The sequence below is a fragment of the Hemicordylus capensis genome, chromosome 1 (genome assembly GCF_027244095.1).
Source record: "Hemicordylus capensis ecotype Gifberg chromosome 1, rHemCap1.1.pri, whole genome shotgun sequence".
Classification (NCBI taxonomy): Eukaryota; Metazoa; Chordata; class Lepidosauria; order Squamata; family Cordylidae; genus Hemicordylus; species Hemicordylus capensis.
Window position 1 is genome coordinate 453,004,263 of NC_069657.1, and position 12,929 is coordinate 453,017,191.

Sequence of the window (12,929 nt, forward strand, 5' to 3'; positions counted from 1 at the left end):
GTCCCATTTTATTGCAAAATATGCACTCTGCTCAAGCTCAGATGCCTATTTCAGATGCTTCAAACTGCCAGATTTCAAGTATGAACAGTGATAAGGGTTCCACATTTCAGTACCAGCTTCTACTGTTTGCATTGGTGGCAGAGAGTTAATGTATAACTTCGCTAAACCTGAGCAGGCAGGCAGCTTAGCAAGCACATTTTGTAAGGCTGCAACTTTGAACACACTTAGTAGGGAATAAGTTCCCTTGAATTCAGTGGGACATGTCTGCTTAGAAGCATACTTAGATTTATATTTGAGCTATCCAGCAGCCCACTTCAGGAGGTCATCCACACAATCAAAAACTGTGTTCTACCAGGTTTGGGAGTTGTGTGTGCTCCCAATTTTCAGTTGTGTGGAAACAAGGTAAGAGGAAAACATGGGTAGAAATGATTGTGTGGAAGCAAGGTAGGAGGAAAAGCTACCCAGGTTTATCTCCTACCTTGCTTCCACACAATCAAAAATTGGGAGCACACACAGCTCCCAAACTCAGGTAGAACACTGTTTTTGGTTGTGTGAGTGACCTCAGTAAATCTTTATAATGAATATGCAAATAAGCTTCAAACCTTGCACAATTCACAGGAGAGCTGAGCTGCTTTTTACTTTGACCTGGTCACGCCAGCTCAGCCTTTAGGTCACTTATCTTACTATTAGGGATGTGCACAAACCGGCAGACAGCCAGTTTGGTGGTGGGGGGGGTTACCTTTAAGGAGCAGGAAGGGTGCTCTTCCTCCCACCCCACCCGCTGCTTTTCCCCCCACCGGCGCTGTGCTCAAAATCGCTGACACGGGGCGATAGTGTACCCTCTTGCTGCCCTGGTCAGTGTCAGACCGGAAGTGGCCAGTGCGCATGCGCGACATGCGTATATGCACCAGCCACTTCCGGTCTGATCCTGACTGGGGAGGGAGGAGGGTACACTATGACCCACACCAGCGATTTTGAGCACAGCACTGGTGGGGAAAATGCGACCGGGGGAGGGGGGTGTAACAGCACCCTTCCTTAAAAGGTAACCATCCCGCTGATGGGCCGGTTTGGATGTCTGGAAAAGGTCCTCCGAACCAATTTGTGCACATCCCTACTTACCATGGCTTGAAAAACACAAAGAGAAACTGAACAGAGCAAAAGGAGAGAAATGGAGGAGGAGGAGGAAGGAGAACAGTTAGCTTGGAAAAAAGCTGCCCAACTTGGTGGGTCTGCAGTACTGAACTGTTTAGACTGAGTCAATGATTTATTAATATTCCTCATTATCAACTCCATAACCCCTGCTAACTTGGCAAAGAGGCAGCTTTTAATGTGGTGATTCTCTTTATTTAGCAGGGGGAGAGTAACTGGCCCTATCCACCCCCAGCACAGTACTTCCAGTGACTGTTGCTGGTGTCTGTCTTATGTTTCATTTTAGATTGTGAGCTCTTTGGGAACAGGGAGCCATTTTGTTTATCTCATTTATTTGTTATTTCTCTGTGTGAACCGCCCTGGGCCATTTTTGGAAGGGCGGTATAGAAATCAAAATAAAATAAATAAATAAACAAACAAACAGAGTGCCAATGGAGCAACTTGCATATAGCTTGCCTGTGAAGTGGCAGCACTTCTATTTATACCCATGGACATTAAGTTCATGCTGATAACCACCAAGTAAAGAGACTATCTTCATCCCTGCGGCATACAAGAACATAAGAACAGCCCTGCTGGATCAGGCCCAAGGCCCATCCAGTCCAGCATCCTGTTTCACACAGTGGCCCAACAGATGCCTCTGAGAAGCCCACAGGCAAGAGGTGAAGGCATGCCCTCTCTCCTGCTGTTGCTACCCTGTAGCTGGTATTTAGAAGCATCTTAGAGATAGTCTATAGCCACCTGACTAGAAGACATTGATAGACCTGTCCTCCATAAATTTTTCTAATCCCCTTTTAAAGAATTCTTTTATGTGCTGTGTGAAAAAGTACAGGAGAACCTTGTTATCTGCAGATTCACATATCCGCAGTCGGGTAAAAGACACTCGACCTCGGCATATGCGGGGGGGGGGGGGTGGACACATTGATCTCGCACATCCACAGATCAGGCGTGGCCAGAAATGACTGGAGGAGGTGACTTCTGGCAACCATTTTGTTCATCAGAGTCATGAAATAGCTCCATTTAAGTTAAAAAGGGGGAGGTGATTTTCAGCCAACTTGGGGGGATTCCAGGACACAGCACACAACTCAGGAGGGACAGCAAAGCAGGGTAAGGAACTCCCCGCCACGTGTCCCCCCCAAAATCAGTCAGTTTTCGGCCATTTTTGACTGACTGGGAACCTACTCCCCACAATCCCATAGCCCCAATGCCTCAATATTTGCAGTTTCCATCCACAGCTGCAGCCAGGAACAGATCCCTGCGAATATTGAGGTCCACCTGTACTTTCTTTTTGGGGCCCTAAATTTCCTGGCCTTCAGTTTCATAGGATGACTCCTGGTTCAAGTGTTATGAGAGAGGGAGGAAAATTTCTCTCTCTCCGCTCTCTTTAAAGTACAGTAAGTAAAGTGTGCCATCAAGTTGATTTTGATTCCTGGTGCCGATAGAGCCCTGTGGTTTTCTTTGGTAGAACACAGGAGGGATTTACCATTGCCTCCTCCCACACAGTACAAGACAATGCCTTTCAGCATCTTCCTGTATCACTGCTGCCCAATATAGGTGTTTCCCATAGTCTCGGAAACATACCAGCGGGGATTCAAACCGGCAATCTTCTACTTGTTAGTCAAGCATTTCCCTGCTGTGCCACTTAAGATAGTATCCACTCTCTCTATTCCATGCATAATTTTAAACACCTCTATCATGTCTCCCCTTCGTCGTCCCCATTTTCTAGACTAAAAAGCCCCAGGTGTTGTAGTCTTGCCTCATAAGGAAGGTGCTCCAGGCCCCTGATTATCTTGGTTTCCCTCTTCTGCACTTGTTCCAGTTCTACAATGTCCTTCTTAAGATGCGGTGACCAGAACTACATGCAGTACTCCAAATGTGGCCGCACCATAGATTTGTATAAGGGCATGATAATATTAGCAGTTTTATTTTCAATCCCCTTCCTAATCATCCCTAGCATGCAATTGGCCTTTTTCACAGCTACCGCGCACCAAGTCAACACTTTCAATGAGCTGTTCACGACCCCAAGATCTCTCTCCTGGTCAGTCACCGAAAGCTCAGACCCCATCAGTGTATCTGTGAAGTTAGGGGTTTTTGCCCCAATATGCATCACTTTACACTTGCTTACACTGAAACACATTTGCCATTTTGTTGCCCACACCCCCAGTTTGGAGAGATCCTTTTGGAGCTCTTCGCAATCTGTTTTGGATTTCACCATCCTAAATAGTTTAGTATCATCTGCAGATTTGGCCACTTTGCTGCTTACCCCAACTTCTAGATCATTTATGAACAAGTTAAAGCGTACTGGTCCCAGTACTGATTACTGTGGATCTGGTCCCAGTACAGATCCACAAAAAGTGGAGGCTTAAGGGAGAATCTGAATAAAAAGAAGGAACCAAACCTTCCTTCTGTCATGGGATGGTTTACTGCCATGGACAAGATAAATTATGATGTTATCTCTGGCACAGTTATTTTGCTACCAATAACCTTAGAGAAATATTTCTCATGGTTTGTTAAGCTATATCAGAAATTCATCATTCAACTGCAGTACATGAAACACTGTTCTTTAAAAAAAATTAAACACAACTTTTGGGAACTTGAAGACAGCAGATCCTTTAAAGATGTTTTACCGCTTGGGCATACACAGACATTTTTTTCATGGATAAACATTTCCTGAGTGGCTTTAAAAGTCTGCTGCCCGTTTTAAGGAATGATAGATCTTATGAGGCTATCTCAGTACAGGGGATATCAGGGTCAGATTTTTAAAAATAAGGGAGCTTTAAACCAGTGTTGAACAGGAATTGTTCTTCAGCAATGAGGAATTCATTTTAGTAACTTAGATAAATCACCATCTCTCAGCTTAGCCTACCTCACAGGGTTGTTCTGAAAATATAATGAAATAATATGCTGTAATTCACCTTGGGAGACGGAAGAAAATGTTTCTAAAATTTATCCTTAGTGTCGGTTCCTTGGACCAAGGATGCCCCAATATAACCACATAAATCTATGAATCTAGGTACAGAGGTATAAATCAGATAGAGAAATGGACAGAGTTTCTGTATTCCCAGCAGGTGCTGCTTTTTTCACCCCTGCATGTCAAACTGCAACTGCCAAAACTCACTGATCTGCTCTAATCCTGCTCACAGGATATTGCTTAAACTATATTTTGGTGGTGATGCACTCCAAGCCTCTACAACCAGCAGCTATTGAGTAGTCCCCTCAAGTCATCACTACTCCCTGGGGGGGGGATTATTCTATGAACTCGAACACTCCAAGCAATAGGGATCCAAATAGGAATTGCCTAAACAAAAATCTTCTTCCTCGTAAGGTTCACAAATGTGCATTCTGCCATATACACTACTTGTATGTCTTCTTTGCAATCAAAAGGTTACCAGTTGGGTAATGCCATCACCCCTCAAGCAATGCTGTTCCCCAGCAACCTGTATTTTGTTGCCAAGGGGAACCCTTGTGGAGAGACACTCTGGTATACAAGCTCATCGCAATCCTTCTGGGGTGGGGTCTAGCTTTGTGTAGTGAAGCTCTAGGTCCACGCAGACAACAGCACAAGGAGAATGCTAAGCAGCTTTCAAAGAACTCCAGGGATCCGAAGTGGAGCTTTCAGATGGAGGGGTTTCTATTGAATATTGTAGCTCAACCACTTGTGATACTTAGAGGCAATAAGAAAGTGTAGGGTTTTCAGCACTCTAGTGCTATCCCAGCAGCTATGTTTCCCTGACAGCCAGCTAAACCATCCATTCCAAAGGCAGACATATTGAGTGTCATTCATTACCAAAGACTGTATGTGGGCTATTGATATTTTGCCTCATTTCTAGTTGTCACATGAAGAAATTCTACTTAAGTATCAGAATCACAGTTTCTCCCTGGAGTAATTGATATAAGCTTAAATGTAGATAACTGATGAGTCACTTTTAAAAACTCTATTGGAGTATATATCAAATTATATGTATGCACATGTGCAAAGGGCTCTTGTGAAGCTCAGCTTGCTTTTTTTTTTATAAGCAGACTTCTCCTGCAATCATAAGCACTACAAGACACTATGGTAGCCACGGGTTCTAAAAGCTCAAATGCCATTAGCTTAGAAAGTGTTGTGAGCAGGCTGCAGCACCCTCCCTGGAAGGGAAAGAGGGAGCATGCAGCCCCTCCCAACTTAGCCAATAGAGGCTACCCCTGGTTCGGTTCTGAGGTCATGGAGCAATCAGGAGTAAGGAAGAGAAGAAGCGTCACACACAACTGTAGTTTTATAAGTTTTATTAAGGCAAATGTTTACAACTAAGCAACTAAGCATGCAAGCAAATCAATCAATTGGTTTTCTTCCCCAACATAGTGTAGTGTTTTCAGTAATAGTTAAAATCATTTTTAACTATTAAAATCATTATTTCCCTCACTAGAAATGAATAGCAGTGGAAAGCATTTTCTCTCACACTAGGAATGAACCGTGTGTGTGTGTGTGTGTGTGTGTGTGTGTGTGTGTGTGTGTGAGTGAGAGAGAGAGATCTCACGGCTGTTCCTTATCTAAGACATGGCATCAACAGGATCACAGGCAGAACCATCACTGAATCCCTACAAGGCTTCTTGGAATCCTACTGGATCCAATAACTTCTTCGGGCAGACCATTCTAATAGGCCCCTTGCCCCTGAGGAGGTGGAAAGTGTTTTTAAGTCCAACCTTAACAAGATGGTGGTCCATCCTGCTAATGACAATGGGGAAATCACAGGAGTCCCCACCCACAGAACACCACCCTGATCAAAGTAAAAGACCAAATCAAGTGTGTGACCTGCAATATGTGTCGATCTAGAGACTGCTTGGGATAGGCCCATAGTTGTCATGACCACTATGAACTCCTGCGCTGCCCTGGACAAGTTGGTCCCGAAATGAACACTGAAGTCTCCCAGTACCAGAAGTCTGTGAGACTCCACTGCAAGTTCCGCGACCAAGTCCACGAGCTCAGTAAGGGATTCCTTTGGGCAGCGGGGCGATCGGTACACTAACAGAAGTCCCAATCTATCCGTGTTCCCCAAACTTAAGTACACACATTCAGTATGGTCTGATACCCTAATAGGGACCCTGATAAGGGAGATGTTATCCTTATAGACCACAGCCACTCCACATCCCCACCCACGTCCCCTCACCTGCTCCTCTACAGAATATCCTGGAGGGAGAAGCTGGGACCAGACTGGGTCACCAGCCTCCCCTAACCAAGTCTCAGTGATGCACACCAGGTCGGCCCCTTAATCCATAATCAAATCATAGATGACTTCACGTTTATTTTGGACCAATCTGGCATTGCAGAGGAGCAGGGCGGGGGAGACAGCTGAAAGACTCCCAGCCATCCAAGCTAAGGAGGTTAGATGGTAAACAGTCAAAGCTCACCTCCTCCAGTCTTCTGCAGATAAAGTATGTAGGTACTGATAGCTATATGTTGTTTCCTAAGACCTTCTAAATATGATTACTCTTAGCAAATTTCAAGCTGGTTCCCATGATTACCCTTGGCATAGCGCAATGCACAAACAAGCTTCAAGGCAGGGAGGGGCGAGTCTTCCCCTCTGGTCGGGCCTTGACTATAGAATAAACCAATTCATTCATTTACTTTGGCTCAGCAGAACCAAAGTTCACACTCCAGTTTCTTGCAAAACATCAGTCCCAAATACAGGCCTAAGCTTAGCCTTTTGGGCTCTCAATGCTGGTCCCAATCCCACCAGTGTGTTCACCACAAAATCTTTAAGAAAAGGTAAGCGTGGAGGACAAGCACATTAAAAGCTAATTGCCAATACAGCAAAATAAAGTTCCTCCAAGTACAACAAATAAGAATAGGCAACAGAGGAGGGATTGCTTCTTAGAAGCATCTAGTTGATCACAATGGAAGACAAGAACTCTGAACTAGATGGATCCTGAATTTGATCCAGAACTGGCAGTTCTGATATTCTTATTCAGATGGTCATAGGAATGCATACAGTCCCCCAATGTCCTCCTGCACCCACCAGATAAGAAGAAAGTCCCACCAGACAAAACAACTTTGAGAATGGTGTAGGCCAATATATGATCTTCACTCTTTTTCAAGTGGCAGCCACTTTAGCAAAAAACTTTCACTGTGAGAGCCATTTCCCACTGTCTAAACTCTGAGAATGCTACACCTAACGCAGGTGGGAGCTTTCAGAGAAATGGAGCCCTGTCAGTCTCCTGTGCCATCTTGGACAGTGTGCACAGACTGCTGGGAAGTGTACTTCTTCCCAGTGCTTTCCCCATAGAGTTCTATGGGAAAGACTACACTTCCCAGTGCTCCATGCACACCTTCCAACTTTGCAAAGGAGCTCAAGACACATGCCTTGATACTGCTGCCCAAGGTGGGGGGAACCCTCATTCCGCACACAGATGAAGAAAATTAGAACACTACTCTAGACTAGAGGACTCTGTTTCCCCTACAGGAGCCTATCAGACAGTAGCATAAAACAATTATTAAAACAAATTATTAAAATCTATTTGGCTTCAGTTGAAGCTTTGCACAGGCCTAACAAACAATTCATCAGGGAGCCACACTGAGGGTCCCTGGGAGCCACCACCAGCTCCCAGATCTTGAAATGAAGAACACTGCTATAAGCTGTACTAGTCAGCTGCCAAACAGATATGCCTGTAGCCTTGCATCCAGTTACAACATAACCACCACATTCATGGAGATTTGGGTGTAGATAAACCAATAAACTTCTCTGTGGTTCTCCCTCTTATTATAGCCCCAGAAGTCCCAGTGCTTGTTAACTATCTGAAACATCCATGTATGGCAGTTATATAATTTAACTTGGCTCTGAGGTTGTAATAACCAATTACTAACTGAACATTTATCTACAAGAGCAAAACTGGATGCAAAGTGGAAGTTCTGTGAATTGAGCTCTCAAACATCTTTTTCTTCTTCACAAACCATTCCCAAAGCTGCAACTTTATGCCTATAGACTTCCCCCACTATGGCCAATAGCTTCAAGAGCTATTGAAGAGCAATCCAATTTGGACTGGAGCAACAGCACAGGGGTTAAGGTTAAATTCTCCTTCCTCCTTTATGCCACAGTCCCAATGCAAGTCATATACACACACAAGCTGATTTTTGGTGTGTGTGTGTGTGTGTGTGTGTGTGTGTGTGTGTGTGTGTGAGAGAGAGAGAGAGAGAGAGAGAGAGAGAGAGAGAGTGTGTGTGTTTTTTAAAAGAAAAGGATATCAAGAATTTCACTTACTAAACTCCTCCGTCATGTCTAGTTTGGCAGCAAGATAAAAGTAAAATTAAAACTGAAAGGCAGAGAATTTATAAAGTACCTATTGACTTATTTAAAAGATTTATACCCTGCCCTTCCAATACACTACTGCTTGGGGCAGCTCACATTAATAAAATAGATACAATGAAAAATAAGACTAATAAAGTTAAATTAGGTTAAACCAAGTTAAAAGACCAGGCTAAAACCACAATTAAAATCACAATATATATTTTTAAAAGTTTCAAATTAAGTTTTTAATTCTCAGTTTTTAGCTTTTTAAATGAGAACTAAAAACCTATGCCTATAACAAGTGTAAATAAAGGAATGCAATCCATGAGCAACTGGAACAAACTGTAACCTCTAAAGAACATTGCTGGGTACTGAATTTGACGGAAGATTGCCAACTATGCAACTGATCCTTTTGCTCATCAAGCTGCTGTTTAAGAGGACATTAGTATGTGACTATCCTCGTCCTCGTGTGGCTATAAGCTTCATTTCTGCACAGGAAGCTGTTATTAACCGCAGAAGAGCAGATCAAGGGTTGTTTGTTGTTTTTCCTGGTCAGCTGCTTGCAACCTTCCCTTCCAAAGCCAAACACGTACACTGCAGTATAACTGAAAAAGTTGTTAAGCACAAGATACCGGGGAGCGGGAGAAAGATTTATAGAATATCATTTCCCAAAGCCTGGGGAAACTAATTTTTGACCCATTACTGATGCTCAGAAACAACTACTACCTACTGGAAATAATAAGCTAAAAACAAAACAAAGCCGTCCCGCCGCCAACGACGAATCCGGGAACCTGCAATGAGCATGCGCGACGGACAAGGTCTTACTAGCGGCGCGCATGCGGTCTTTGCATCTGGGGGAAGCGCAGGCGTCTAACTCGCCCGAAAAAGTTTGCAGCCATCGTGGCGCATGCGCTCGAACTCAGACTAGCCGTCTCCTCCCCAGGTGAGCTGCTCGCTCAGCCGTGCCTTCCAGCGCATGCGCAATGCCGGCCTCAATGCCCTTGCTTTCGCGAGCCCCTCAATTAACCTTTTCTTCTTTTTTTTTCCCCCTTCCCCTCGTCCCAACCGACTTACCCAAGATACGGACAAGACTCTTGTCCCTGCCAGGCAAGGCCTCTTCTCTGCTGGGCACCTTGAGTGAAGAGGAGGCGGCCTCACCCATGCCGACCAAAGCACGGAAGAGCCGACGGGGAACGCCCGAAATCATCGCCCCTCCCCCCACCACTGGGCCCCTGAGGGCACAAGAAGCCTGACGGGTCCGCGCGCGCGCTCCAAGCGGGTGGGAGAGGTGAGAGCGCGCGTGCGCAGATGGCCCTCTCGGTCTCGAGACAGGCGGCACGTGGCTGGCTGCGGCGCGGCGCAGAGCGAGGGAGCGAGCGAGCGCGAGGACAGTTCTGCAGGAAAGCCTGCGCTTTTGCAAAGACGTCCCAAAAACGTGGGGTGGCCGGAAGTGTTATAGATGGGGCATTGAAATGCGACATAAATAAATCAAAGACAAATAAAAGTGCGCTTGGAAGACAGCAGCTTTACAGTGGCTGAGTCAGACCCTTGGTCTGTTCAGCTGAGGATTGCCTGCCCCTGACTGGCAGCAGCTTGTCAAGGCTGCAGGCCCGAGTTTCTCCCCGCCTCCTCCGGGGATGCTGGCGCCAGGGGTTGAACCGGAGACCTCCTGCAAGCAAGGCGGATGCTCTCTGCCGCTGATCTGCAGCCCCATATTTGTTTTTATTGTTTCTCGTGTACTTTAATCTGTGCTGATTTTAAAGTATTTTAAACTTTGTACACCGCCTAGAGATGTACATATCAGACAGTATAAAAATGTAAATACATTAAAATATCCAGGATTAAAAACAGCCCTGCCGGATCAGGCCCAAGGCCCTTCTAGTCCAACATCCTGTTTCCCACAATGAAGTGGCCCACCGGACACCTCTAGGAAGCCCCCAGGCAAGAGAGGAAGGCATGCCTCCTCTCCTACCATTTCTGCAACTGATCTTCCAAAGCATCCAGCCTCTGGATCTCGAGATAGCCTCTAGCCATCTAAATTAGTAGCCGTTGATAGACCTGTTCTCCTTGAATTTATCTCTTAAAGCCGGCCACGTTTCTTGCCATCACCACATCCTCTGGCTGAGGATTTATTCCATAGATTATGCGCAATGTGAAAAGGTACTTCCTTTTGTCAGCCCTACACTTCCTGGCAATCATTTTCATGCAATGACCCTTGGTTCTAGTTGGGAGAAATTTTCTCTCTCTATCCATTCTCTCCACAGCATGCATAAGCTCTGCCCTTAGCACTGATGGCTAATCATGGAGTAATGCCATGAATCCTTTATAGAGTTGCCAGTGCTGACTGAAGTTATTCTTGGAAATTGCGCCACTGCCACCACATTTTTTCCAATATTTTCCAAAATATTAAACCACTACAATCTCCAGGGTCACTTCCATAAGTCATGTAGAAATAGATAGCAGTTCCTGGAGACTTCAGGACAGTCCTGGAGGGTTCACAGCCATACTAGGATTGTAGCCTAACCATGGCAGGAACGGCCTTAGGAACACACTGTACGCAAGTAAGCCCCACAGACTGAGCTCTGTGGAATGTATTGCACAGTCCTGAACACGTTTACTTTGAAGTAAGGCCCACTGCGTTCAGTGGGACTTATTGCTGTGTAAGTGTAGGATTGCGGTCTTCAGAATTAGAGATGTGCACGGAACTGGGTGGAGGTGGTTCAAAGGCGAGGGGTGCATCTTTAAGGGTGGGGGAAGATCCCTCCACTTTCCCCCTGCCAGCACTCCATTTTTAAAAAGTCCATCAGGGTGGCAGCATACCTCCCTGCAGCCCCGTTGCCCCCTTTACCGGAAGTATCCGACACGCCTGTACGCACCAGGCACACACATGTTGCAGGTGGGCATGCACATGGACGTGTGTGCACGATAGGCACGCACGCCTGTGCCCAGCATGCACAGGTACATTGGATACTTCCGGTTACTTCTAGTAAAGGGGGCAACGGGACAGCAGGGAGGTACACTGCCGCCCCAATAGGCTTTTTTAAAAAATATAGCTGATGGGCGGAGGGGGAGCAGAGGGATGGGTAAGTGGAAACCTTAAAAGATGCACACACACCCCCCACCTTCAAACCGGTGGAACCGCCTGCCATTCGAACCGGTTTGGAAGCCCATAAAGGGCCTCTGAACCAGTTCCGTGCACAACCCAATTAAGAACAGAAGAAAAGCATGCTGCTGGATCAGACCAAAGCATTCTGCTTCTGGCAGTGGCCAACCAGATGTTCTAAGAAGCCCAGAGGCAGGGCATGCAAGCAATAGCCCTCTCAAGCAGTTGCTCCTGAGAAACAATATCAGAGGTACACTGCCTCTTAACATGGGGGTTCCATTTAGCTATCACAACCATTTATTTATTTGTTGTTAGATTTATATACCGCCTCTCATTGAAACGAACTCTAAACCATTTACAAAACATTTAATATAAAAGAGTTACACAACAAAACATAGCAAATTGGAATACAAAAATAGTAACCTATAGGCCATAGGAATACAAAGGTTCTCTGCTTGGTCGTCTAGAGCAGGGATTCTCAACGTTGGGTCCCCAGATGTTATTGGACTTCAACTCCCATAATTCCCAACCAAAGGCCACTGGAACTGGGGATTATGGGAGTTGAAGTCCAAAAACATCTGGGGACCCAACGCTGAGAAGGCCTGGTCTAGAGGCCAGGCTCCGTGCTTATCATGTCGCCGACAGGTTCAGTTGCCCAGCAGAGAGTTGCCACTTGAGCCATCAGTACAGCATGCAGCTGGTCCCACGTCTTCTGGGAAGGGGCCATCGCGCCATCAGAGAGCATATGCATGCGTTCCCAGGCTCAGCCAGTTAAAAGGATCTCAGGTAGCCAAACTGGGGAAAGGTCTTATGGGACGGTAGGAGGCAGCCATCCGTTGGGAATGGTTTTAGTTGATTTCCTGTATCAAGTAGGGGATTGGTCTAGAATGACCTGCAAAGACTTTCCAACAGTATATGATTCTATGGATCTCTTTGCGGGACTGAATTTAAGAACCTCTCTGCTGGGTCAGACCAAAAGTCTATCTCATCCATCATCCTGCTTCCCATAGTAAAGGTAAAGTGTGCCCACGAGTCGATGTCGACTCGTGGCGACCACAGAGCCCTGTGGTTGTCTTTGGTAGAATACAGGAGGGGTTTACTATTGCCAGCTCCCGCTCAGTATGAGATGATGCCTTTCAGCATCTTCCTATATCACCGCTGCCCAATATAGTACCAGCAGGGATTCGAACCAGCAACCTTCTGCTTGTTAGTCAAGCATTTGCCTGCTGCGCCCCTTAAGGTGACTGCTTCCCATATTAGGGAACCAAAAACAGCTGCAGCCTTGCCACTTCTAATCTTGCACCTGTGCTGTGCAGTCCTGCATACTGTAGTTACCTGAATCCAAGACTAGGTTTTTTTCCAAGTTCTCTGATGTTAGAAATCAGGGGGTTGTCTTAAATTCAGAGTCCTCTTCCTTT

At 45.8% G+C, this 12,929-nt stretch overlaps 1 protein-coding gene across 3 annotated transcripts in view; it reads right to left on the minus strand.

Moving 5' to 3' along the window:
* MSRA (methionine sulfoxide reductase A) overlaps window positions 1-9,733 on the minus strand; it is a 316,176-nt gene extending 306,443 nt beyond the window's left edge. The window contains exon 1 of one of the 3 annotated variants that reach the window (XR_008306842.1): window positions 9,483-9,731. Coding sequence is in view for 2 of the 3 variants with exons in the window: in XM_053248931.1 (XP_053104906.1) it covers window positions 9,483-9,615 (133 nt within the window). In the remaining variant the exon portion in view is untranslated. Of the gene's footprint in view, window positions 1-9,482 lie in introns of all 3 variants that reach the window. The other 2 variants (XM_053248931.1, XM_053248940.1) reach the window with 2 other exon arrangements.
* Between the last annotated feature and the right edge of the window lie 3,196 nt (window positions 9,734-12,929).